Genomic DNA, 27,597 nt, shown 5'->3' with positions numbered 1-27,597 from the left:
GAGGTGGGCCTGCAGGCAGACTCCCTGTGAGACGGACTCGTTACCCATCTTGACTCAGCCAGTCCCCCCAGCAGCCGTGTGGCTTCCGTACCACTGTCCACGTGCCTTAGGTTGGTAAGGGGCGGAGCTAGAACTTGAACTCAGATGTGCGTAGCTTCTCACAGTGCAGCGTGGTAGCCATGAACCCTATCCTGGCTGTTTAAATTTAAACTAGGTACAGTGGAAAATTCAGATCCCTGATGCACTGGCCGCATGTCAAGGGCTCGTTAGCCGTGTGGCTGGTGTTACCACACAGTGGACAGGGCAGACGTGGAGCATTTCCATCACAGAAGGTTCTGCTGGCCAGTGCGGGGGCAGACCTAAGGTCTGGGCTAATATCCCCTGCTGTGCTGCATTGCCTCATGCTGTATTATAAAAATGTTAGAGTGTAGTCCCTTTTGGGGGAGGAAGACTTATTTCTTTAACACTTTGCAGCAATTTTTAGCCTACAGAAAAGTTGCAAGTGTAGTACAGAAAGTGGATTCCCCGAACCATCTGAGGGCAAGCTGCCACCCTGGTGCCCGTAACCCCCAATTATTTTAATGTGCATTTACTACCTCTGAGGACGTTTTCCTGCACAGCGACAAGACGGACATCACGATTAGGGAATTAACACTGATGTCTGCAGTCACCAGGCCTCGTTCAAGTTTTGCCAGTTTATCCCAGTTGTATCCTTTGGAGCAGAACGTGCCCCGCAGGGTCACCTGCCGCATGTTGTCCTGTCTCTCCTGGTCTCCGTCGGCGTGGAAGAGTTTCTCGGTCCTTCTTCAACTTTTGGGACGTTGCACTCATGAAGGCTGTAGTCCAGTTATTTTACAGACCCTCCCCCGTTTCGGGTTTATCTGACGTTCCTCCTGATTAGACCCAGAGTTCTGCATCTCACGGAGGCGAGATTCCGTTTTCTCGTTGCGTCGTGTTGTGATTTTGTTGGTCCGTCAATGATTTTGTTGGCTGTCATCACTTGGGTAGGGTGGGGTCTGCCAGGTGCCCTGCTCTGAAGTCACTTTCTTACTCCCTTGCAGTTGATAAGTGTTTTGTGGGGAGTTACAAGTCTGGCCTTTTGTTTACGCCTTCAGAAGTCCAGCTCAGGGTTCCAGGACACACCCAGGCTCAGCTCACGGCCATTTCCGCGGCGGGCACCCTCATGCCCTGACGCTGTGCAAGCCGGGTTGCCCTCTTGGGTCAGAGCGCTTTGGGGGCCGGGCTGTCAGCCTCTGTCTCTGGTTGAGCTCTGGAATGTCTGGGGTCTCAGTAAGCCAGGAATGTGGGCTTCAGGTCCAAGAGACCTGCATTCTGGTCCTGGCCTTGTGATGTCCTGCCTGTGGCCGTCATCAAGGACTGTGACCACCTGAGCACCAGCTTCCTCCTGCAGCAGGTGGAGGTGTCACTGCGCCCACCTCTGAGGGTGGCAGCGTGGGCGAGCACGTTGACGGGGGTGAGAGCCCCTCTCTGGGCCCGGCACATACTAGATGTTCAGGGGATGCTGGTTGCCTGCCCCGCTTCACGCCACCAGGCTTGTTTCCTGCCCTGACGGCCCCCGGAGCTTCCAAGCACCCGGTATGTAAGTCGAATGCTGACCGAAGTCCACGGTGCTAAGGGGTGCTGGAACCAGAGTGTCCTGGATTTTCATTAAATTCAGTGTGTGACACCTCGTAAAACTGGACAAGGAAATAAATCACTGAGTAGTATAGCGCCCGGCAGATCTTGGGGAGAATGAAAGCGTGTCCGACTGACTGCTCTCATTCGGGATTCCCGGGGGGCTTACCTGTAAATCGCAGGCTGCCAGGGAGAGACTCGGGCTGGCCCCGCTTACCAGCCTGTGCTCTGGCGGCTCCCCCCCATCCCGAATTCTCCCTCCCTTCTCCCCACGGCCTAACCCCGGGCAAGGTAGGATTTGATGTGATTCCCTATTCCGAACACTTGAGGGCGTGGTCATCGAACCATTTCCCAGATGCAGGAGCTGGCCAAGGAAGGGGGCTGGGACGCCTGGGGAGCCCTGGAGAGCCCTGGCTGGGCCTGTGGTCCTGGGCCTACTCTCAGCTTCCGTGAGCCTCACCTTTCACGTCTGTGAGACCAAAACATTTCGACTAAGCGGGCGGTCTTCAAATTTCAGTGCCTGCCTTTTATCATAATCACATGGGGATTTTTATAAAATGCAGATCCCGAGGCTTCGTGCAGACCAAGGGCCGGGCCGGGGCCGAGAATCTGCGTGTTTCACAGGGACGTTGGCAATTCTGATGTAGGACGTTTCAGGGACAGGTTTCTAGGCAGCACCGACTAGGTCGGCACCACTTACACGGGGTCTGGCACCACGCAGAGGAGCTACGGAGAGTGAGTGTGTGAGGTTCCTGGGTTCCACGCATCAGGTCTGACCGCACGTTCCTTTTCCAGCATCCTGACTTTTTTGGAGTCCACGTACATCCCTCCCTCCTACATCTCAGAGATGGAGAAGGCGGCCAAGCAGGGGGACACCATCTTGGTGTCCGGGATGAAGACGGGGAGCTCCAAGCTGAAGGCACGCATCCAGGAGGCCGTGTACAAGGTGGGCGCAGGCGGGCACCTGCGCTCCGGGGCGGGATCTGGACGACTGGTTCCCTCACGTATTTAGTAGCAGAGAGGAGATGCCCTACGGGAACGGTGTCTGGTGTGAGTCACGGCTTAGGCACAGGTGGCCGGGGCACCAGAGCTGCCACCTCTACAGTCACAAGGCACCTTCTCTCCTCAATTTCCAGGGAGGTCCGGGAGGAGTGGGGTTGGCATCGACTAGCTTATCTTCAGTGAGCTCCTCTATCCTGCTGTAGAGACACATCCGAGCCTTTGGAACTCCCAGGGTCCGCCAGCCATTTCACCCCGTGCCCCACCTGGAGCCCTGACACTGGTTGCCTGGTCCCACATGTGGAGGGCTCGGACCCCGGACCCCCCCACCCCCACCGTCGTGTGGCCTCACCAGCACCCGCTTCTCCATCAAAGCCCCATTTTGGGAGTAGAGGTGGGGCAGGGGCAGAAAGGACGGCAAGAAGTGGGTTTAGCCAAGGCCTGGTCCCTTCCTGCTTCTTGTGGGCTCAGGTCTGCCCTGCCTGGGCCTCCTTTTGAGCTGCAGACCTGGGGTCTTCCTCTTGTTTGCCTGGTTCCTGGAGCCCAAGCAGGAAGTTTGTGGTACATCTGCTGATTAATTTCTAAAGTGACAGATGAGAATTCACTCTCTTCAGCGGTTTAGCCGTAGTTTGGGAATCCTGGAGGGTTTTGGAAACAAGAGGCGGCCACGTCCGGGGCAGTCCTGCATCGTGCCTGGGATTGCAGTTAGTACTGGGGGAGTTTGTCTCCCGTGGGGGCACAGGGCTGGGCTGGGGCCGGGCCCCCGCTGAGCTGCAAAGGTGGCCTTGTCCTGCCTGTGGAAAGCACCCACCTCAGAGCCCGGCCCAAGGTGGGTGCTCTGTGTGGTGGTTTTTTCTTCTTAATGTATCAAAGATCTTATTTAACTTACCGGTTTTTTTCTATTGAGGTATAGCTGACATACAACATTATAGTAGTTTCAGGTGTACAACATAATGATTCGATATTTGTATATATTGCAAAATGATCACAGTAAGTCTAGTTAACATTTGTCACTGTATGTAGTTACAGAGTATATTTTTCTTGTGATGGCAACTTTTAAGATCTATGCTGTTAGCAACTTTCAAATATGCAATACAGTATTGTTAATTATAGTTCCATGCTATACAGGACGTCCCAGGGCTTATTTATTTTATAGCTGGAAGTTGACAGTTTTTGACCCGCTTCACCCATTTAGCCCACCCCCTTTTTGCCATCCACTAATCTGTTCTCCGTGTCTGTGAGCTTGGGTGTTTTGTTGTGTTTTTTAGAGTCCACGTTTAAGTAAGACCGTATGTTATTTGTCTTTCTCTGTCCCGAAGGGGAGGATCTCAGTCAGCACCTAGATCCAGATCCAGACTGGTTAGAAGCCAGACCCTCAGACAACAGCTTTTTTTTTATTTCTAATTAATTTTTTTTTTTTAGATTTTAACTTATTATTTATTTATTTATTTTGGGGCCGCGTCGGGTCTCAGTTGTAGCGCACAGGCTTCTCTCTCGTTGTGGCCTGCGGGTTTTCTCTTCTCTAGTTGTGGCGCGTGGGTTCCAGATCACTGTACTTTGGGCACACGGGCTCTCTAGTTGTGGCACACGGGCTTAGTTGCCCCACGGCATGTGGGGTCTTAGTTCCCTGACCAGGGATCGAACCCGCGTCCCCTGCATTGGAAGGCGGATTCTTTACCACTGGACCACCAGGGAAGTCCCCAGACAACAGCGTTTAAAGGACACACATATGTACAGTCCTCTGGGGTTGTGAGCAGAGCCTCCCTGGCCCCCAGAGCCAGGGGATCTGGAGGTGTCTCCTGGGCGGCAGAGTCACAGGAATCGGGGCTCCAGGCAAGGGTGCCGGCTCCTTTCTGGGAGATGCCATGAGCTGTAGTGAGGCAGTGGGGGGTACAAAGATAATGTCCCCAGCCTACGTTCCCCGAGAGCCCCTCTGTAGACCCTACATGTGACAACCCTGAAGCCTGCCCTCCAGGCCAAAGCCTCTTTCCAGCAGGCAGGCCTCTTCCACCTAATGGCTGTGGGGGGGTGTCAGTCAGCTGTGTATGCAGTGTCGGGGGTCGTAGCCCAAACACTGTCTCTGATTGACCGTCCTGTGGGGCCCAAGGGCCCCCAGGGCCAGGTGATCCGGGGCATCCCCTGGGCGGCAGCCGCAAAACCCAGGGCACCAGGTGTAAGAGCTGGGGTCCTAGACACGTATAAGCGCCCCTCTCCTAGAGATGCCGGTGCTCTGGAGTGGGGCAAAGGGAGGGCATGAAGGTATGTCCCCCCAACCCCCAAGGCCTCAGGAAGGGTTTACTGTCAGCCCTTAGATGTGGGTTTAATTAGAAGCCGCCCCTCAGGTGCAGCCGTGATGATTAGCTAATGGGCCTCTTTCCAGAAAGATCGGGTTTCTCTGCTGTGCTCTGGGGCCGGTAGCTGATTAAGAACTCTTTCTCCGTTGGTTCTGGTCCTGCGGGACCCAAGAGCCCACGGCTGGGCACCAGAGATGGGCACGGAGACACGTTCTCTGGCAGCAGCTGCCAGAGTCAGGGCACCAGAGGGGGGTATATACTCCTTTCTGTAAGAAACAGGCGCGCTCAAGTGAGGAGAGGGGCTGTGACGGTGCCCTCCCCGCCCCCGTTCCTGAGAGCCCTCTGTGGGCCCCCCTGCGCAGGCAGATAAGCCTCTTTCTCAGAAAGCCCGGCGTGTGTTGGTGTGCCGTCTGTGCAGTGCCCTAGGGGTGGTGTCCCGCCAAGAATAGTCTCTCCAGTCGTCACGGTCCTGTGGGACGCAGGAGTACGGCCCCCAGCACGGGCCTTTGGGGCTTTTGTGGTGGAGCCCCTGGGCCCCTAGTGGCCTCTGTATCCATAGCCCTCACTCCTGGCTCGGTATACTTTGGCAGTGACCTCTGAATGGCTGCCTGCTGTACCACAGGGCTCCCCTGGGGTTCTGGGGTGTCCAAAGGTGCCGCCTTGTATTCTCGCTCTAACCTCCCTGTGCCCACAGGAACAGACTGAGAAGTTCTAAAGACGCTTTCTCTTGCTCACACTGACCCCTCCTCCGGGCTCACCTCACCTCTTCTCTCTTCCTCACGCTAAGAACGTCCGCCCCGCGGAGGTCAGGCTGCTGATTTTGGAGAACATCCTTCTGAACCCAGCTTATGACGTCTACCTCATGGTGGGGACGTCCATCCGCTACAAGGTGCAGAAGATCAGGCAAGGAAAGATTACAGGTGGGTCACCAGCTCAGCTTGGTACTCGTGGCAACGGCTCCCCTTTTTTATCGTGGTGAAAGAGGCGTATCATAAAATTTACCATTTTAACTATTTTTAAGTGTTAATTTTAGTGACGTTGATTACATTCACATTTTGTGCAACCATCACCACCATCCATCGCCAGAATTTTCTCATGTTCCCAAACTGAAACCCTGTGCCCATTGAACGCTGACTCCGCATCCCCCTTCCCCAGACCCTGACAACCACCCTGTACTTTCTGTTCCTATGAATCTGACTGTTCTCGGGGCCTCGTATAAGTGGAATCATGTAGTATTTGTCCTTTTGTGTCTGGCTTACTTCACTGAGCAGAGTGTCCTCAAGGTTCACCCACGTTGTAGCAGGTGTCAGAATCTCCTTCCTTTTCATGGCCAAATAACATTCCATTGTCTGCATAGACCACGTTTTAGACCCTCAGCCATTGATGGACACTTGGTTTGCTTCCACCTCTTGGCTGTTGTACATAGTGCTACTATGAACATAGGTGTATAAATATCTCTTCAAGACCCTGCATTCCATCTTTTGGGGTTTATATCCCTTTGTTTTAAGACTGTCCGAAGCCATGAGCTTCACGTTGGACTGGGTTTTGCCAGTGGGTCTGCCGCTGGCTGCTGGGCAGCCTTGGCAGGACACCGCTCCCTTTTGGGCCTCAGTTTCTCTCTTGGGGCCCTCAAAGCCTCTCTGCCTGTGCTGGGGACAGGATGAATTAATGGACGTGGACGTTTTCTGGAAATTCTACAGTGCGGCGTACATGTGATGCGTCTTCGGTGGTGAGTGTGCTTAATGCAGCACCAAGCCTCCTAAGAATTACTATCGTTACCATCTTTTTGTTTAGTTTACACACATTTCTTGGTCAGAGCACCGGTCATCTAGTATCTCGGGTACAAGAGTGTCCCATTCTAGGCCCGAGCGCTTGGACGCGTGTCTGGGCAGGTGCTTCCCCCAGGTGGCTGGCTGCTCTGTCTGTGATACAGGGCATCAGTTAACATGCGTGTAGATGCTTCAGCGTCCGAGCAGCCTGGGCTTGGTCCATAGTTGGGTCTGAAAGTCTGAGGGCCGTGGGTCTGGTCAGTCATTACTGTGTGGCAGGGTGCTGCAGCCCTGGGGAGGCCTCAGAGCCGAGGACAGGCCCCTCCTGCCCCGAGGCCCGGCTCTCTGCCACACGGGGTGCCCTGCTGAAGGGCAGTAGACTGGGGGTCCCAGGCGTCTCCATGTGCTGGGCGTGCAGCGTCCGGCTCTTTTGCCCCTGTCAACATGCAGGCGGGTTGTGTACGAAGCTGGGCTGGGGCTTCTGGCCAGAGCCTGCTGTTCACCACAGACTTTAGGGAAGCAGAGTCTAAAAGCAAAGGGACGGACCTGGGTGTGGCTTTCTGAGACTCTTAAAGGGGAGATGGCTCAGCGGTGGAGTTCTCAGGACCCTGCCCCTGCGTCCTCAGGGGGAACGCAGTGGAGACGAGTTGAAAGGCCGGAGGGCACCCACAGGGGCTTCTCAGAATTATCGTCTCCACCGGAGCACTGTCTCGAACACACTGTGGCCTGATGGAGACAGCCTGGAACATCTGACCGTCATGAGAGTTTCCTAGGTGTTGTGCTTTTCACATTATGACCCAGCAACTCTGTGAGGTGGGTTTCGTTAATACCCTGTTTTACGGATGAAGAAACCGAGGCACAGAATGCCTGATAGTCACAAAGCTGTCGGGTCCTTGGCCTTAATCACTCCTGCAGGGTCGAGTGGTCCTGGGCCCCAGAGGAGCACGAGAAGGACTTTCTGTTCTCCCAGGGCAGGGCGGGTGGCCCCCTTGTGAGGGCAGATGAGGGCGGGAAGCTGTGCCCCCACCAGGGAGGTTAGAGGGGGTTTAATAAAGAGGGATTCAGAGCTTACCCTTTGGTGCATGGTCCAGATGGACAGCACATCCCAAGACACCCAGAGGACTCTGGGGTTTGCTCACTGACCTACGGTAGAAGTCAAAAGAATGGGGCACATGAAAGATACCCCCGGACAGGAAGTAGTTAAGCTGCCTCTCTTGCATCCGTGTGGTAATGAGATGGAAAACGCTTCCAAAAATAAACATACCTACGTGACTGATGGTATCGGTTGCCACAGGGCTGGAGTGGATTCCAGACAGATGCTCTAGGGGAACAGATGGGGGAGGAGCCTGCAAAGGTCCACCGAGAACAAGACATCCGGGTGGAAGCTCACTGTCCGTTTGTTTTGATGGGTTGTGTTTTTTTGTTGTTGTTTTTTTTAAATTGAGATACAATTCACATCACTGTCGTTTTTAACTGGCTGTTAGACAGGAAAGTCAGGGGATGACATCATTACAGGGAACATGAATTCTGGCAAGCCCCTGTCTTGCACGGCACCCCGCAGAAGGTTCAGAGAATTACAGGTGAGAGGGCAGTTACCCCAGATTAGTTCTCCATATTTTCTTTCAGTCTTTCTTCCTTAAAAATGTAACGTTCCTTCTTGCCTTCCATATTTTTATTTCCCGACATCTGCCTGCCTTCCGTTAAGTAGTGGCTTCCTCTCTCTCGGGACCGTTTACGGAGCCCCCGCTCTGTCCTGCGGGCACTGCTGGGGGGCTGCAGTGGTCGGGGGGCTGCCCGGGTTCCTCCCGCCTGGAGCTCCAGTGATGACCTGAAGGGTCACCTGCGAGGGGAGAGAGGGGCCCGGAGAAGGGGTGTCTGTGAGGCCATGGGCAGCGTTCCCAGCACGGAGAGGGGGCACAGCCTTCTCACCTTGCTGCTCGGTGCCTGGTGCTGGCGTTGCAGATGCGCCCGGCCCAGTAACCAACCTATTAGACCGAACGAGATGTGGGGAGGATGAGCTGGCTGAGGGGGTCGATGTCTGAAAAGAAGTCGGGTGACGGGAATGCTGGAAATTACTGGGATAAATTATGCTGAGGTTGGAAAAAGGACGGGTGTGGGACAGGGGTTCCTGCGTCCAAGACTCAGCTCGTAAAGGACCCGTCGCACCCTGAGCCGTGACCTCCCAGAGCGAGTGCATGCTGGGCTGCCTGATGGGCTGGGCTCGGAGGCAGGGCAGTGGGCTCCTTGTCATTCTGGGCTCGGACCCACCGCCCCCGGAGCTCCATGGTCCTCCCCGGACCCTGCATGGGGTGGGAGTGGGGGGTTCTGACAGTCAGAAGCACATCTTGGGGGGTCAGCCAGCGTCGGGAGGGGTCAGAGACCGGGTCTCCTAGGAGAACGTGGGCCTCCTGGCCATGGAAGGGCAGCCTACAGGATGACCTGTTACCCTCAGCGGGTGATAGCAGGGCTGGATTGGGGCCCCAGGAGCAGCCTTCCTCTGCCTGTGGACAGACGGGGACCTTTCACATCCACAAAGCCTTCCTTGTTCAGTGCCTCTGAGAAGTAGTGAGGTCCTGCAGTACAAGAGGTGTTGAAGGGGTCCGCCAGACAAGCCCTCCTCTTCATCGCCTTCGGGCTTTGTAAATAGGGTTACATCATGTGGTGCAAGATCCGTCCAGAGTCGGTCTATTTATTTCCTAAAAGGGCCTTTTTCATTTGCAGAATGTTAAACAAGGGAGGATGCTAGTGCTTCCTGAAGCAGCACCGAGTAATGCTGCTCTCTGAGCAGTGGCGTTACCTTATTATTTTATTATGACGTGTATCCTTGATGCACTGCTGCTGTGTTCTGATCGCCGGGTACACCGTCTACAAGAGTCTCAGCCCAGCATGGCTGGGCTTCCCTGTTAGAGACCAGGCAGTGGGTTGTGTGGACTGGAAGGGCTTCTCAGTTCCAGCAAGTGTCAGAATCCCCTGCAGGGCCTGTGCAAATGCAGAGAGCTGACTGCCCCCCTACACCCCTCCTCCCCCATCCCCCGAGTTTGGTTCAGCAGGTCTGGGATGGAGCCAGTTATTTGCAATTTCCCAGGTGATGCTGATAGTCCAGGGAACACACTTTGAGAACCCTCTGTTCCAGGGCAAATTCTTGGGGACTTATTGGAACACACAGCAGATACCCTAGGACAAGAGATGGGCAAGTTGCCCCCCTTTCAGAATTCCTGGGAGTTTTGAAGGATGTTCTAGCTGAAACTCCTCCAGGATCCTTGTCCTGGGTGCCTCCCATGGCAGCCCCTGCCTGGGACCCAGTGGTGAGCAGGGAAGCTGTCTGTGGTCCCTGCATCCTGTCCCTCTTTCATGCAAGAGGGCTGGAACGGGGCCACATACGCAGGCACAGTGAGTGGGTTATTTGGAAACCCCCAAAGGACCCCTAGGTCCAGTGAGCCCCACCCTGGGCCCCTCGATGCAGAAGCAGAGTTCACTTACTTCCGTGATGAACAGAAAAGGGTCTGATGTTGGTATCCTGCCAGCAACTGGCAGTTTGAGTCACAGGCTGTGCTTAATTAAAAAAAAAAAAAAGCTGCTCATGGCATCCACAAAAAAGTGATTGCCTCTGAAAATTCATGGAGAGTGTCAGCTTTGTCCACAGGCATGGAGAATAATATTAAAATTTAAAGCACTGAAAAAAAATTAAGCAAAAAAAAAAAAAAATCAAGTAGCTGTACTGACAGCAGGGTCCATGGGTTGGGGTGGGGGAGGGAGGTGACATTGACTTTTAACATTTCCTGTCTTTGCTTTCTCTCCCCTCTTTGCTCTTCTTTGTTTCTGGGTGGCCAGAACTCTCAATGCCCTCCGATCAGTACGAGCTACAGCTTCAGAACAACGTCTGGGGCCCCGAGGGAGACCCGGGCCGGCCCGTGGCGGTCTTGGCCCAGGACACATCGTTGGTCACCGCAGTGCAGCTGGGACAGAGCAACCTGGTCCTCGGCCACAGGAGTATCCTTTTCCCGGGCAGCGCGCACGCATCTGCGTGTCTTGCACAGGAGATATGCTGTTTGGAAGTCAAGTCACTTTTCTCCCTGAAAGCTTTGGCGAGGCTAAAAATAGCCCCGTTTTCCCTCAAGGTCTGAAAATCAGAAAGGACCAAAATCGCGCCCCAGCTGAGTGGAATCGCTCACCTCTGGGGAGACTTGCTGGAGAAGTTTTGAGGTGAGGGGTGGTGGCCGGAGTGGAGCCCCATCCCCGCCTCCGGAACCTTCTCTGGTCTCATCTGAGGGGCCTGGCCGAGGCTGTTTCCACACCATCGTGTGGGTTGTCATGTGTCCCCAACTTGTTTGCATGCCCCGGGTGGTCTCCAGGGTCCTTGCAGAGGGCCCCCTTTTGGAGTGGAGGAAGTGCCCGGTGGCCGCTGATTCTGGCAAAGGCCTGTGCTGTGTGTGGCCTCGGGCCGGGACCTTCCCATCCCCTCTTCTCCCCACGTGATGTTGATGATAACGAAGCCTCCGGAGTCAAGCCCGACGCCTGCCAACTGGTTTATTTGTTCCTTAATTCAGAATCCAGGTATCCGCATGCAGGGCGCTTCCCGGTTACCCAATAGCACCATCTACGTGGTGGAACCCGGGTACCTGGGTGAGTACGGGCATCCTGGGTCATTTGTGATTACAGGAGTTAAAAAGTCAAATAAAAGTAACAGCCCCCCAGGAAATGCTTCACTCTGGCCAGCTCTGCCAGCAGGGAGGCCCGGGACATCAGTGCCACCCTGCCCTTCCCGGGGCTGCCCCCCCAGCCCTTCCCCTGCCTGTGCACAGAATAAGCAGAGGGTAGACCAAGGTCGGCTGGTGGCCAGCTCTGCAGGAGAGAAACAGGGTAAGGTAGAGTGGGGGAGGGCTCTGTCTTCTGGTTTTATACCAGGGCTCTGCCCAGACCTCACCATGGCTGTGGACGTTTGGAAGATGCCTTGGCAGAAAAGAGGGGGAGGCTTGAGGCCGAGAGAGGAGGGGAGGGGTCCACAGCCATGGAGGACCCGGACGGGCACAGCCAGGGCCCAGGAGCTGCCGTAGAGACGACCCCTGGAAAGATGTCTGGATGCACGTCTTAACTGGGCCTGAGCTGCCTCTCCTGTTGGGCGCCCTGAGGTGGTTTGGGTGAGAGAGCTGTTGGCTGATTCCCAGCAGCGCCCTGGCCCTCCTGTTGGCTGCTGAGTGAGGCTGCTGTTGGGTGAGGCCCACGCTGACATGTAGTGACCTCGGGCGGGGCGGCCCTGTGTGTCTTGGGAGCACCATCTGCTCAGCACTGGAGTCTGGAGGAGGGAAGTGGGGGCCTTGTGCTTGGTTTTGCAGGGAGAGACCGCTGCAAACAGATGGTGACAGGACAGTGGTAAAGAGTTAGTAAACGTGAGTGCAGCGGAAGGGCTTCTGGGAGATGGTGCTCGAGGCAGGCGTTTTCTCAGAAGCTGCTCTTGTGCGGGTTCGTTATCCTGGCAGAGGCACAGCTCAGGCGATGGTGTGGAGGTGGGAAGCACGTGGCGTTGCAGGGGTCGGCCAGCAGCTGGCGGCATCGTGTGTGGGAACAGAGCTGGAGGCCTGGGAGGGCAGGGCCGGCTCACAGGGAGAGCTCTCAGAGTGCAGACCTACTGTGGATTCAGGGTGTAGACTCACAGTGGATTCAGGGTGTAGACTCACTGTGGATTCAGACTGTAGACTCACTGGATTCAGGATGTAGACTCACAGTGGATTCAGGGTGTAGACTCACTGTGGATTCAGGGTGTAGACACACTGGATTCAGGGTGTAGACCTACTGTGGGTTCAGGGTGTAGACTCACAGTGGATTCAGGGTGTAGACTCACTGTGGATTCAGACTGTAGACTCACTGTGGATTCAGGGTGTAGACCTACTGTGGGTTCAGGGTGTAGACTCACAGTGGATTCAGGGTGTAGACTCACTGTGGATTTAGACTGTAGACTCACTGGATTCAGGGTGTAGACTCACTGCATTCAGGCTGTAGACTCACTGTGGATTCAGGGTGTAGACCTACTGTGCACTCAGAGCGTAGACTCACTGTGGATTCAGGGTGTAGACCTACTGTGCACTCAGAGCGTAGACCTACTGTGGATTCAGGGTGTAGACTCACTGTGGATTCAGACTGTAGACTCACTGGATTCAGGGTGTAGACCTACTGTGGGTTCAGGGTGTAGACTCACTGTGGATTCAGGGTGTAGACCTACTGTGCACTCAGAGCGTAGACCTACTGTGGATTCAGGGTGTAGACCTACTGTGCACTCAGAGCGTAGACCTACTGTGGGTTCAGAGTGTAGTCTCACTGTGGGTCAGAGCCACCGTGGATACGGTCAAGTTTGAATGGGCCCTGGAGCAGCCGGTGGGGAATGTTTGGTCCTGGTGCATGTGAGGTCACCTCAGGTTCTGAGGGCTCAGGCCTGATGTGGGCATTAGATCTCACCGTCACGCACAGCTGGTTCCTCCCCGAAGGAGTGCAGAGGAGCAGCCTTGGGGTCTCGGTGCTGACCAGGCCTGGTGCCATCCTCTCCCTCAGCCACAGGCCCCCGTGGCCTCAGCGCTGAGGCTCTGCGCCTGCCTGTTTTGTAGGGTTCACAGTCCACCCTGGTGGCAGGTGGGTGCTCGAGACCGGCCGCCTGTATGAAATCACCGTCGAAGTGCTTGACAAGTCCGGCAACAAGGTCTACCTGTCGGATGTGAGTCCCCCTTCGGGCCTGATGGAGTTGGGGGGTGGGGTGCATCTCCTGGAGCAGCTGCCCAACGAGCAGCCCCCAAACACGGGACCTGAGCAGGCTGGCTGAGTTGGGGTGCTTCCTAGCGGTGCTGCTGGGTCCGTGGAAGACTGTCGTGGGACCCCTCGGGCGTCTCAAGAGCCTGTAAGCCTGTGAATCTGCACCAGGGGCCCCGCTTCCTACAGGGCTGGAGCTGGGAGAGGAGGCCGCGGGCAGCAGGGTCACGAAGGCAGTGCCGCGGAGGTGGCGTCTGCCTGCTGCCCTCCTGCCCCTCCTCATTAGCCCGGGGACCTCACAGCACTGAGAATCCATCCTTCCCTGCCCTGCAGAGCCTCAGGGCCAGGAATACCTGCAACCTGTCCAGAAGACCCCTTGACTGAGGCCAAGCTCAGTAGCTTCCTGGCTCTGGAAAGAGCATCACAAACGGGCAGGTGGAAAGAAGTCTCGGCCGTGTTTGGTCCTTTGTGAGAATCTCCGGACCTTCCTTGTGGGCTCTGAGGTTTCAAGGACGGGGCGAGGTTCGCCTTCAGCCTCTCTGCAGAAGCCGCTGCCTTCCTTGTGTTACTAGGCAAAGACTCGGTCGATCACCATTTTGGGTGAAATTAGCTCTAAGGGCTTTTGATGTCCTTTTTTGTATTTGGTGGTTTCCTTGTTGGGACCACAGGGTCTGAGAGCCGACAGTAGCCTTCGGGCTTGCGAGCGCCAGGTCCTCGGGTCACGAGGGGAGGGCAGCCTGGGAGGGGTCAGAGGTCAGAGGCCAGAGCACTCAGAGCTCAGATCCAGGGCTTCGTGTAGTTCATCAGCCTGGCCTGGCTGCTGTTTTGGGACCATACGGCTTCTTTGCTGCGTCCCAACGTCCCTGAGTTGTCCCAGAAGCTCCTCTCACCTTCCTGCCTCACCTTCCAGAACATCCACATCGAAACCATGCTCCTTGCGGAATTCTTTGAGGTTCTGGCTTCTTCCCAGAACGGGTCGTACCATCATGTCAGGGCGACGAAGAGGGGCCAGACGGCCATCGAGGCCACCCTCACTTCAGTGGTGGACCAGGCAAGTTGGCGCCTCCCTCGGCACCCCCTGCCCCCCCGGGACCTTTGCAGACGGAAATGTCAAACCAGGCTGGACATGAGCCCGGAGGAGTCAGGGCCCCAAGAGTGCACTGCTGTCGTGGGCACCACGGGGGTCCCTCCTGCTCTGGGCTCACAGTGGTGTCTGGGGGGAGGGGCTTTGGCCTTTCCCTGTCCCCTGTCCCTGTGCAGGGCCAGAGCCCCTCTTCCTCTGCCCTTTGCTGGCTCCTGTAAAAGTGAGCCTGCACCTCTGGGACTGGGGCTAGAAACCCTTGCTGGGAGCAGTGTTGGGCCCGTGTGTCCAGCCGTGCACTGACCAGGACCCACGAGCATCTCTTTGGCTGTTTCGGCTGCTTGGATCCTTCACAGTTTTTAAATTCCCCCCCTGTATTTAAAAGGCCAGTCAGTTTCGGTGGGAGCAGATTTTACTGACTGGAAGCTTGGCGTGGGTGTTCTTATCTTCCTACCCCACACAAACCTCTCCCGGACCTGGCAGCGGCAGAAATGACCTGTGAACCAGGCAGAGATTCCTACCAAAGTGACCGCTTCTGTTCTGGGGGTTTGGGGCTAGTTGCTTTCATGCCCCCTGACTAGATTTCCCTATCTGTAAAGTGGGGTAACCACATCCATCCCTTCAGGGGTGCTGTGAGGCTGCAGTCAAGCAGCATTTATTTGCGTGGCTGTTGCAGAGCCACCAAAAGCCGTCTCCGTGGAGATGGAGAAGGCCGCAGGGTACCTGGCATCTTCCTTCCCACTGCCCCACAACTGAAAAATCTACCCTGGGGACCAGTCCCCAGGGAGGGGCGGGGGCCTGCTTGAGTGCTGACCTGGTTGTCATGGTGGCATACGGCACCCTCACCCCCTTGCAGGACGGAGGGGTCCACACGTTGCGAGTGCCTGTGTGGAACCAGCAGGAGGTGGAAATCCATGTCCCCATCACCCTCTATCCAAGCATCTTGACGTTTCCCTGGCAACCAAAGACGGGCGCCTATCAGTACACGATAAAGGTAACCGTGAGACCCCATCTGGGTGCATTCCTTTGGGAGTTTCCATGGGGTTGGGGCTTTACGTCCATTCTGTTTCTGTTATAATTACCTTCTAGTGGTCAGGAGAGAATTCAAAATCAGAGTCTTTATGCTTTCTGTATTTTCTGAGGTTTCTATCACAGCAGTGTATTTTGGTAATTAGGAAAACACCTTGAAAAATAGTAAAGAAAGCGTGACAAAGAAAGTCCTGAACACGGATTTAACTTCCACGTGTGTTTCTTTTTGTAAAAAATAATTGTTTTCCGGAAGCAGTGTAAAGATCTTTAGAGAAAAATTTGGAATTTGCGGGGAAGGCGTCTCCAACTCTGTCACATATAAGGTGTTCTTGGTCTTTGATGTTCACGTGCCCACCTGGCGTTAGTGGCAGGGCCCGATGCCCGTCGGGGCTAGAGCGCATGTGGCCTGCCCCGTCCCAGCAGTCCTTGCTGTCTCGCGGCAGTGAGGACAGGCGTCCTTTGTGTGTACTGGGACCCGCTGCCTCTTCACTCAGGTGTGTCACCTTCTTGGCCCCTCTAGGGTCCTGGGATGGTGGCCCCTGGTCTGGAAGCCTCTGGGCTGCCCTTGACTTCACGGCAGATGACTCGGAGCGGGCAGGGGTCTATGTCAGGAGGGGCCAGGGAAGCCGAGTCCTGCACCCGGCTCTGGGGCGCGGGTCTTCCCATTCCAGTCTGAGCTCGGGAGGTGCCCCTGGGTCCCGGGGCCACTGTCACGGGCATATGCACACGCTCGTGTCAGCCACAAGGTCCCCAGAATATGAGGGCCAGAAAGAGACAGGGTGGGGAGAGCGCGGGGCAGAGGCAGTGCCGGCGAGACGCAGGCTGATGCCGCACGTCACCATGCGGCGGCGCGATGCCGACGAGGGTGTGGGAGAGAGAGAGGGACCAAGGCACGGGCAGGTGGGCTCACCTGGTGATGATTTTCCTCCCCAGGCCCACGGTGGGAGTGGGAACTTCAGCTGGTCTTCCTCGAGCTCTGTGGTTGCCACGGTCACCGTCAAGGGCGTGATGACCACAGGTAGTGACACTGGACTCAGTGTGATCCAGGCACATGATGTGCAGAACCCGCTACATTTCGGTGAGATGAAGGTGAGACCTCGGGTCGGAACGGCCCTGGGGAGGCTCGGGTGGTGTCTGCAGCCGCCGGCTTCACCAGCCTCAGGCTTAATTCAGAAACACCCTTTCGCCCTCGGTCTTGCACTTGGCTTTGGTGGTGGTGGTGAGGGCATCGGGTGTCAGGTCCAGCCCTGCCCCTGAGCTCACGGCCAATTCAGGGAGATGGTCGTCCCATCCCACACCAGGCAGGGGTGGGACCTGCCGGGTCTCTGGAAGGGAGACCAGAGGACACAGAGACACGAGGTATTCAGAGGAGTCATTCTAGAAGATTCCCCCAACCTGAAAGCTGTGAATCTCCAAGTTGGAAGGGCCCCTGGGCATTGGGTTGTAAATTCACAGTGAAGGGAAAGCCCCCAGACTCCAGGAGACTGGCCCCATTCCTTTCCTCTGACTCCTGTTCAGGTCCAAGTCTGCAGTCCCTGCACGGGGCCCCTACACCTGGTGTTCGTGCCAAGTGATGTGGGACCAACTCGGCAAAGGCCGAAGGTGGGAGTGGCCACCTGCAGCCGAGCCTCTGCCAGCCCCGCCTGGTGGCCTCTGGACCCCAACTCTTTCCTGACCGCCTGACCCTGATCTCAGCCTGTTTTATTACCTCATTTAGGGCTGAAATGAAAGCTCCATATGTAGTGTGTCCATCCCCAACCTTCTCCTACGCTGTTTGGGACAGTGACGTACAGGATTTTCTCCTCTTATTTCGGTCCACACACACCTACCTAAAGATCCATCTAACTCGTGTAAGGAGGGTTGTAACTGAGACCCCTTAACTGCAGCACAAATGTCAAGTATTTGGATAATCTGTGACCAGGTTGCCCCCTCCCTTGCCCCCAAGCTTCTTTATCATAGTAAATGTGCCCCTCTCACCTGGCTGCTCAGCCCAGAGCCTGAGGTCAGTTCCTGAGCGTGTGTAGTGGTCAGAACCTGGCTTCCAGGGCCGCCTGCCTGGTCCAGACACCACCGTGCTCCAGCCGGGCAGGCTCTTAACCTCCCGTGCCAGGTTCCTCATCAGGCAGACAGGATGGTAATAGAACCACCTTCACAAGGAGGCTGAGAGGATGGGATGAGTTCATTCTGTTCTTGGAACAGAGCCTGGAGTGTGAGAAGTCTTGTGTGGTGTAAGTGTTAGTGTTGTTGTTGCTGGTGATGCCTCTCTCACCCTGCACACTCACCTTCTTATGTCCCTCCAACGCGCTGAGCCGGATGTGCCTCAGGACCTTTGCACGGACCGTCTCGTCTTCCCAGACCTTTGTCTGGCTGCCTCTGACATGGCTCCCAGGTCTGAGCTTCTACAGCACCTTCCCAGGGAGGCCTTCCCTGACGGCGGCTCTGTCCTGAAGGTCTCCCCGCCCCCAGCACACACCATCGTGTCCCCCAAGCTCAGGCTTCTCACCGATGGGTCCTCGGTGCTCATACACAGGGCATCAGGAAAGCTGAGCAGCGGCTGTTCCTCCTCCGAGGAGGCTGCCGACCGTGCACGCCCCTGTCCTCCAGGTGTACGTGATCGAGCCCAGCGGCATGGAGTTCGCCCCGTGCCCGGTGGAGGCCAGCCTGGGCCAGAGCCTGGAGCTGCCCCTGAGGATCCACGGCCTCATGCCCGGTGGGGCTGACGAGGTGGTCACGCTGAGCGACTGCTCCCACTTCGACTTGGCAGTGGAGATGGAGAACCAGGGCGTGTTCCAGCCGCTCCCAGGTAAAGCAGCGCTGTGAGCAGCCGCCGGGCGGCAGGGTCGGGGCCGACGGCCTGGGTTCTCCGCGTGGGCTGCCCCAGATTCCTGATTCAGGGACTGAACCAGCAGGAGGGTCATAGCCTGAGAAATGGCATTTGTCCTCTTGTCCGCCATCAGCAGTGGTCTGGTCTGGATCTTACTGCATGTGACTGCATGTCACTCGGCTTTCTGAGCCTCGGTTTCCACATCTCTAAAATGGGTGTCATCCGAAGTAGAGGCGCATGCCGCCATGCCCGTCACAGTGCCTGGAATGTGACAGATGCTCGGAATACACTGTCAGTAGGGGTTCTGACGAGTTACAGAATTATAACACCTTAGTGACGTCACGGTCCATCCCTCCAGGGCCATCGAAGCCGGGCACCCCCTGCAGGGCTGGGCAGTGATATCGGTGGCGATGGTGGCAGCTATGCTCAGCCACCGTCTTATGGGGTGTCACCCCTGCCGGGCGTGGCGTGTGCACTTGGCGTGCGTGACCTCACCAGGCGTCACGGCCACCGTGGGAGGAGGGGCTGTGGTTGGGTCACGTGTCACACGAAGAGACTGAGGCTGCGTCGTGCTACCCAAGGTCCCGTGAGGTCCCCCCTGGGTGTGTCTGACACTGACCCTGGAGCCTTAGTCCCCCGGGAAACAGGGCTTCCCAGGGCAGTCAACCCAGGGAGTGCCCTTCGATTGCACATGACGAAACCAAGGACTGATGGTGAGTACACTCCGGGCAGCGTTAGAGTGGACGGGGAGCAGCGTTCGTGGGCACGCCCGTGGGGTGTGTGTGCACCCAGTGGCCTGGCGTGGCGGAACCTGTCGAATCCAGAATCACAGGGGGCTTGGTGGGGCGTGGACCTCAGGAGCCAGAAGTGGGGGCCGCCACTGGTTTTGGAGCAGAGGAGTGGCCACGTGATGCTGGCAGAGCTTAGGAAGCTTGACAGCAGAGGTGTTTGTAGGCTCGCCTGTGGGACCGAGCGGCTTTCCACGGAGCCGTTTGAGCGTGAAGCTGCTCGGGCGGCACAGAACGTCCCTGGACGTCACCGCATTCACATCCTTCCCTGGAGGTGCTGCTGCATCCCCTCTGACTGTCCAGGAGAAACCGGACTTTATGGCTTGTGTCCCCAGTGAGGCCACCGTTTAGTGTGGAAGCAAACATCAGTGGGAGAGAGAGACCCACCAATGGCAGGAGAGGAGCCCGTTGCTTGCACTGTCCCCCACGCGCGTCCTGGAGGGGTGTCCGCAGGCTGCAGCCGGGAAGTCCCAGGAATAAAGGATAATGGACAGGCTTTGGGTTCCACAGTCCTAGGTCCCAGCTCTGCATTTGTCAGAATTCCTGGCGTGCTCTGCTCCAGATCTGTGCGTTTCACCTGTGTAAATTTAACCTTAAGAGAAAAAGAACCCTAAAGAAATACTGACCTGCAGATAATTATTTGTGTGCGAAAGCGTTTAGGATGAAGTGTACTGATGCCTGCGGCTCGTTTTTTTGTTTTTCCTTTAAGATTTTTTTGATGTGGACCATTTTTTAAAGTCTTTATTCAATTTGTTACAGTATTGCTTCTGTTTTATGTTTTGGTTTTTTGCCCATGAGGCACGTGGGATCTTAGCTCCCCGACCAAGGATCGAACCCGCACCCCCTGCATTGGAAGGCGAAGTCTCAACCACTGGACTGCCAGGGAAGTCCCACGGCTCACTTTTCGAGGCATAAAAAAGTGGGATGGGGCTTCCCTGGTGGCGCAGTGGTTGAGAGCCCGCCTGCCGATGCAGGGGACGCGGGTTCGTGCCCCGGTCCGGGAAGATCCCACATGCCGCGGAGTGGCTGGGCCCGTGAGCCGTGGCCGCTGAGCCTGCGCGTCCGGAGCCTGTGCTCCGCAACGGGAGAGGCCACAACAGTGAGAGGCCTGCGTACCGAAAAAAAAAAAAAAAAAAAAAAAGTGGGATGGACTGATGGATGGGAAGGTGGTGGATAGATATGCAGCAGAGAAACAGAAACAAATGTTAGCTGCAGAATCTAGGGGACGGGCTTGCGGAGCTTCACAGCATGATTTCTTTCTAAATGTTTGGAAAGAAAAGTATAAAGTTCCACCAGAATGGCATTTTTTAAACAGGTGGAAAATACCAAGTATTGGCAGGGACGTAGTGCAGCTGTGAGTAGCATTGTGACTTGACACAGCCATTTTGGGGAGGATAGTTGGCAAAAGTGATGAAAGCTGAACATAGGCGCCAAGGACCGGAGGTGAAATCCTGCACTCCTTGGGACACCCCCGACAGAAATTCTGAAATACGCCCCCCAAAGAAACGCCACACGTGCTCAGAGCAGCACGATGCATCCCTCATGGCCCCACGTGGCCCCCGGGAGTGTCGCCAGGCTCCTGGGCTCCGCGGCTCCGCATCCTCTTGCTCTGCATTTAAATGCAGGGAGTGCGGTCTGCCCTTCCTCCGCCGTCCAGAAGGGGTCACCCTGGGCTCACTTTGCTGTGACGCTTCTTGCCCGGCAGCCTAACGGGAGAGGCCACAACAGTGAGAGGCCTGCGTACCGAAAAAAAAAAAAAAAAAAAAAAAAGTGGGATGGACTGATGGATGGGAAGGTGGTGGATAGATATGCAGCAGAGAAACAGAAACAAATGTTAGCTGCAGAATCTAGGGGACGGGCTTGCGGAGCTTCACAGCATGATTTCTTTCTAAATGTTTGGAAAGAAAAGTATAAAGTTCCACCAGAATGGCATTTTTTAAACAGGTGGAAAATACCAAGTATTGGCAGGGACGTAGTGCAGCTGTGAGTAGCATTGTGACTTGACACAGCCATTTTGGGGAGGATAGTTGGCAAAAGTGATGAAAGCTGAACATAGGCGCCAAGGACCGGAGGTGAAATCCTGCACTCCTTGGGACACCCCCGACAGAAATTCTGAAATACGCCCCCCAAAGAAACGCCACACGTGCTCAGAGCAGCACGATGCATCCCTCATGGCCCCACGTGGCCCCCGGGAGTGTCGCCAGGCTCCTGGGCTCCGCGGCTCCGCATCCTCTTGCTCTGCATTTAAATGCAGGGAGTGCGGTCTGCCCTTCCTCCGCCGTCCAGAAGGGGTCACCCTGGGCTCACTTTGCTGTGACGCTTCTTGCCCGGCAGCCTGAAACACAGATGCTTTGTGATAAAGTTCGAGAATCTCCCCGCCACCCGCCGCCGGTTCTGGCTGCCAGAGGGCGAGGCTGGGGTCCCGGCGTCAGGGTGCCGGGAGGGTCCCGCCCTGGGGGCTTGTGGCTTTCTCTGAGGCTCCAGTGTGGCAGCTGGTGCTGAGGGTGGAGCGGAGGCCCCGGGCCCCGCCGCAGGGCTGGGCTGGAGGCCGTGGTCCTCGCCTCCAGGCCGGCTGGGGGACTGGCGGGCTCTCTGGCCTCTGCCCTGACTCCTGGCCCCCCTCAGGCCGCCCACTTTCTCCCCGTACAGCCGCGTGGGGACGCGAGGCTCCTCTGCCCGTGAACTCACGCTGGGGCCCAAGTCTGCAGCTGTCGTGTCCATCTCATCCTCAGAGAGGAGGTATCCTGGCTCAGGTCCCAGGCTCGATCCCCTCCTGGTGGCCGTGCTGCACGGCGGAGACCAGCTGCCCATGTGCCCCGGGCCTCCGTCTGTCCTGCGGCCGCGGTCCTGTAAACGGTCCAACAGGTCTCCTCCGGTCAGTCACCTCGGATAACTTTATGATGTTGGGTGATTTAAAACCTTCATGCTGTGGACGTCATGGAAAAGTGCCTGGCGGCTGGAGGAGCTCTGCTGATTTTCCTTAACGACCCTGATGGCCATCTGGGCCAATGTCACCTTGGCGTAGCTACCTTGGCCAGTGGTCCTGAGGAGCCTGGAACAGTCAATACGAGCCTCCTTGTCAGCAGGGAGGCCTCAGTGAGGCCTCGCATTAACTATACTGACAATGCTAGCTATGGTAACTAATACTAACTAGTGATACTAACAAAGCTATACTTACTAACTATGGTAATAAATACTAACTATGCTAGCTATACCAACAATTCTAACTATACTAAAATACTAAGAAAAAGAATTTAAGGTAAAATGAGAAAAGGAACAAAGACAATTTATAAAAAAGAAAATAAAGAAAAATAAAAGAGTAGAGGAAAAATGAAAAAAAAAATAAACACAATGGGGGGTGAGTGGAAGAAGCCAGCTCTGGGTCCAAGGCCATCAGGTCACCAAAGGCAGCTTCCTGGGCTATAAGGACCAAAAACCTGGGTCTATCAGGGACTTCTTTTTTTTTTTTTTTTTTTTTTTTGTGGTATGCGGGCCTTCCTCTGCTGTGGCCTCTCCCGTTGCAGAGCACAGGCTCCGGACGCGCAGGCTCAGCGGCCGTGGCTCACGGGCCCAGCCGCTCCGCGGCGTGTGGGATCCTCCCAGACCGGGGCGCGAACCCGGTTCCCCTGCATCGGCAGGCGGACGCGCAACCACTGCGCCACCAGGGAAGCCCCTATCAGGGACTTCTATAGGTTTTCTGTAAATACATCACAGTGGCACCTTATGAGGTCAGAACAAGAAACGGACCAGTCACAGATGGGGATAAACTGCAGTGCTTTTCTCACTGATTGGTCTCAAGACCCCTTTACTCTTAAAATAAAAGGACATAAAGAGCCTTTTGTTTATGTGGGTTATTAGAGATGGATATATACTTTATTCGAAATTAAAACTGTAGGATAATTCAGTGCCTTTTCATTCTAGTTTGAAAATGTGTAATAATTTTGGCTTTTAAAGACCTTATAATATCAACACTTGAAATGCTGAATTCCTTTTCCTTAAACTCTGGTCTCAAAATAATACAACTCAACTGACATCATGACACTATAGGAAAATGCTCTGTTGCATAAGACACAATAAGATAAGTATCTTTATTATTTTTGTTATTATGTCGAATACATAGTATTTGAAAACCCTGGGATGGTGAGGGGTGATTCCAGGCTTCCCTTTGTGGAGCTCACAATCCAACTAACCCACACAGAGGAAACAATGAGAATAGAATTTAAATGGGAATTCATTGGCCCCAGATTTTCCTTTGTGCTATGTATTTTTTTGAAAAAGCCTTACTGGCACAAGGATAGAGGCAAGAAAATAACCGGAGGAATATTTAGTCTCTCTGGGAGTTAAAGGAAACTACTATTAAAGGGCTTTAAAAACAACCCAAAGACACCTACTTACCTGCAAAGAATTGATGTTCTAATTACAAAGGATTATTATCTATTCCAGCGGCTCACCGAGCAGTCCAATAAGACAAAGTGAACAATTTTGCTGGTCCGGAAAATACTGGAGTCTGGAAACAATTGATCTAGGGATTAAAAGAGGAAAACACAAATGCCTTCTGTTTGCCTAGCTCTCTGTGATGATTCCTATAACAAGTAACTCAGCAAGGACCGCTTGGCTTGAGCAAAGCTAGACCTGGAATCCAGGTGTTCTCTGTGTGGTCCTTCCTGCTACACCTGTGGGCCGTCCCTGTGCAATTACAGAGCGATTCTTCAAAAAAAAAAAAAAAAAAAAAAACAGGGAATTCATTTACTATCAATTCTAAGAGCTGTCGGCTCCAGGAAGTAATGTATATGAAGAAACTGCATGGAAGCCGAGTAGAGACCTGGCCTGGGTGTGAAGGTATGTTGTTAGCATCTGTAGAGCTGAGAGGAAGTTAGTTTTCATCTGATTTTCTCCAGTAAGATCAGGAGATTTCTCATCAGAAACCTTGGAGGCCAGACGGCGTGGGCTTGATATATTCAAAGTGTTGAAGGAAAAAAGCTGTCAACCAAGAATCCTATATCTGGCAAAACTGTCCTTCAAAACTGAGGGAGAAATTTAGACTTTCCCAGATCAACCAAAGCTGAGCGACCTTTACCACCAGACCTGGCTGCAACAAGGGGCATCCTTCAGGTTGAAATGAAGGACAAAGCCCCGTGAAGAAATTAAGTAAATACACAGATGATTAGAAAAGCTGGTGCTATTGTAACTTCAGTTGGTAGCTCCACTTTTTGTTTTCTACTTGATTTAAGAGACTAATGTATTTTTTAAAAACACAGTCTGTTTTTGGACACACGATGCATAAAGATGTAATTCTGTGACATCAGTAACTGAAAGGGGGTGGGGCCAGAGCTGTACAGGAGCAGAGTTTTTATATGTTATTGAAGTTAAGCTGGTGTAAGTTGGCATTAGACCATTATAACTTTCGGATGTTAAATGTAATCCTATGATAACCAGAAAGAAAATAGCCATAAAATATACACAATAGGAAATGAGAAGGGCAGTAAAATGATTCACTACAAAAAATCAGCTAAGAGCAAAAGAAGATGGCCATGCAGGAAATGAGGGACAAAAGAGCCAAAAGGCATATAGAAAACAAACTGCAAAATAAAAGAAATGTCTTTAGTAATTATTTTAACTGTAAATGGATTAAATTCTCCAAACAAAAGGCAGATTAGCAGAATGGATAAAAATGTATGATCCCAGGGCCTTCCCTGGTGGCTCAGTGGTTGAGAGTCCGCCTGCCAATGCGGGGGACACGGGTTCCAGCCCTGGTCCGGGAAGATCCCACATGCCGCGGAGCAACTAAGCCCACGTGCCACAACTAGTGAGCCTGTGCTCTAGAGCCTGCGAGCCACAACTGCTGAGCCCATGAGCCACAACTACTGAAGCCTGCGCGCCTAGAGCCCATGCTCCACAACAAGAGAAGCCACCGCAATGAGAAGCCCACGCACCACAACGAAGAGTAGCCCCGCTCGCCACAACTAGAGAAAGCCCGCGCACAGCAACGAAGACCCAATGCAGCCAAAAATTAAAAATAAATGGAAAAAAAGACACAAAATTTGAACATGAAAGGATTGAAAAAGACAGTCCATGCCATGCAAACGGTAACCATAAGAGAGCATGGTGGTTATACTAACATTAGACAAATAGACTTTAAATCAGAAATTGTTACAAGAGACAAAGAAAACACTGTATATTCAGTACAGCTGGAAGATAAAACTGTAAACATTTTCACCCCTAATGACAGATCATCAAGATCTATGAAGCAAAAATGGGCATAACTGAGGGAGAAATAGTCGGTTCTAAATAATAGTTGGAGCTTTCAATACCCCACTCTCAGGGATGGATAGAACAACCAGACGGAAGATGAGCGAGGAAGTAGAGGACTTGAACAACACAGTGAACCAACCAGATCTAAGACACGTGCGACCCTACCCACCAACACAACACACAAGTGCATGTGGGGCCTTCTCTAGGACAGACCACGTGTTAGAGTACAATTTATGTCTTAGTAGATTTTCAAAGATAGATATCATACAAGATATCTTCTCCAACCACAATGGGAGGACGTTAGAAATCAGTAACAGAGGAAAAGTGGAAAATTCACAAATTTGTGGAAATTACATTACATACTCATAAAGAACAATTTTGTCAAAGAAATCACAAGGGGAATTAGAAATTACTTAGAGATGAAGGAAAACGAAACAGGACATACCAAACTTAGGGACACAGCAAAACAGTGCTAAGAGGGTAATTTATAGCTATAAATGCTTACACTAAAAAACAAGATCACAAATCAATAACCTAACTTTATACAACTTGGGGAACTAAAAAAAAGAAGAACAAATTAAACCCAAAGCTAGCAGAAGGACGCTGACAATGAAGATTAGAGCAGAGATAAAATAGAGACTAGGAAAGCAATAGAGAAAATCAACAAAACCCAAAGTTGGTGCTTTGGAAAGATTAGCAAAGTTGGCAGACTGTTAGCTAGACTGACTAAGAAAAAAAGAGGAGACAAACTATTAAAATAGAAGTGAATGTGGAGACATTATCACTGACTGTGGAGAAGTAAAAAGGATTATGAACAATTGCACCCTAACGAATTGGGTAACCTGGATAACACGACAAATTCCTAGAAATACAAAACCTGCCTAGACCGAGTCACAAAGAAATAGAAAATCTGGATAGACTCATTACTAGCAAGGTGACTGGATCAGTAATCCAAAGCTTCCTGACAAAATCCTTGGACCTGATGGCTTCACAGGTGAATTAAAGAACTAACACTTATCCTTCTTCTAAAAAATTAGAGGGAACACTTCCTAACTCATTTTGTGAAGCTAGCATTATCCTGATACCAAAGCCAGACAAAGATACTACAAGCAAAGTACAGACCAATATCCCTTATGCACATGGATGGACAAACCCTCAACAAAATACTAGCAAACTGCATTCAGCATCATATTAAAAGGATTAAACACCATGAACAGGTGGGATTTATTCCTGGAATGCATTGTTTCAGTAGTCTAAAACTGACGTGATACACCACATTAACAGAATGTAGGAAGAAAACCACATGATTATCTCAGCTGATGCAGAAAAATCAGTTGACAAATCTCAAAAGATTTTTATGGTAAAATCAGCCTACAAACTGGGAATAGAAGGAAACTACATGAACGTAATAAAAGCCATATAAGAAAAACCCACAGCTAACATCATGCTCCATGGAGAATGGCTGAAAGCTTTTATTTACCCTAAGATCAGGAACAAGACAAGGTTGCCTGCTATCACCACTTCAACATAATACTGGAAGTCTAGCCAGAGCTATTAAGCAGGAAAAGGAAATGAAAGACCCAAAATTGGAAAGGAAGATGTAAACTTATCTGTTTGCAAATAACATGATCTTATATGTAAAAACCCTCAAGATTCCACCAAAAAAACTCTTAGGTGTAAAATGAATTCAGAAAAATAGCATTCGTATGGAATCTCAAAGGATCCGGAATAGCAAAAACAATGGTGAAAAAAGAACAAACTTGGAGATCTCATTCTTCCCATTTTCAGGACTTATTACAAGTTACAGTAATCAAAACAGAGTGGCATTTGCACAGACTTACAGTCTGATGGAACAGAATAGAGAGTCCAGAAAATACTCTGTGTGATACTATAATGATGGATATATGTCCTTACACATTTGTGAAAACCCATAGTATGTACAACACCAAGAGGAAGCCCTCATATGAACTGTGGACTTCCGGTGATTGTGGTGTGTCAGTGTAGGAGCATCGGTTGTAACAAGTGTACCACTTTGGGAGAGGATGTTGATAATGGGGGAGGCTATGTATATATGAGGGTAGGAAGTACATAGGACATCTCTGTGCCTTTTTCTTAATTTTCCTGTGAACCTAAAACTGCTCTAAAAAAGTCTGAAAAATAAAAGGCAACCTATGGAATGGAGAAAATATTT

General features: G+C 53.1%; 1 protein-coding gene across 1 annotated transcript in view; it reads left to right on the top strand.

Annotated features, from left to right (window-relative positions):
* Nucleotides 1–2,017: 2,017 nt before the first annotated feature.
* The window catches only part of NUP210 (nucleoporin 210), a 57,036-nt gene continuing 31,456 nt past the window's right edge, over nucleotides 2,018–27,597 (top strand). The window contains exons 1-9 of the mRNA XM_028478751.2: nucleotides 2,018–2,581; nucleotides 5,716–5,848; nucleotides 10,529–10,687; nucleotides 11,252–11,320; nucleotides 13,294–13,400; nucleotides 14,343–14,483; nucleotides 15,370–15,507; nucleotides 16,476–16,631; nucleotides 18,147–18,345. Of these exons, the coding sequence (XP_028334552.2) occupies nucleotides 2,483–2,581; nucleotides 5,716–5,848; nucleotides 10,529–10,687; nucleotides 11,252–11,320; nucleotides 13,294–13,400; nucleotides 14,343–14,483; nucleotides 15,370–15,507; nucleotides 16,476–16,631; nucleotides 18,147–18,345 (1,201 nt within the window). The 5' untranslated portion in view covers nucleotides 2,018–2,482. The remainder of the gene's footprint in view (nucleotides 2,582–5,715; nucleotides 5,849–10,528; nucleotides 10,688–11,251; nucleotides 11,321–13,293; nucleotides 13,401–14,342; nucleotides 14,484–15,369; nucleotides 15,508–16,475; nucleotides 16,632–18,146; nucleotides 18,346–27,597) is intronic.

This window comes from Physeter macrocephalus, chromosome 18 (genome assembly GCF_002837175.3).
Source record: "Physeter macrocephalus isolate SW-GA chromosome 18, ASM283717v5, whole genome shotgun sequence".
NCBI lineage: Eukaryota > Metazoa > Chordata > Mammalia > Artiodactyla > Physeteridae > Physeter > Physeter macrocephalus.
The sequence above is the reverse complement of the archived record's forward strand: the minus strand, read 5'-3'. Positions and strand labels throughout refer to the sequence as shown.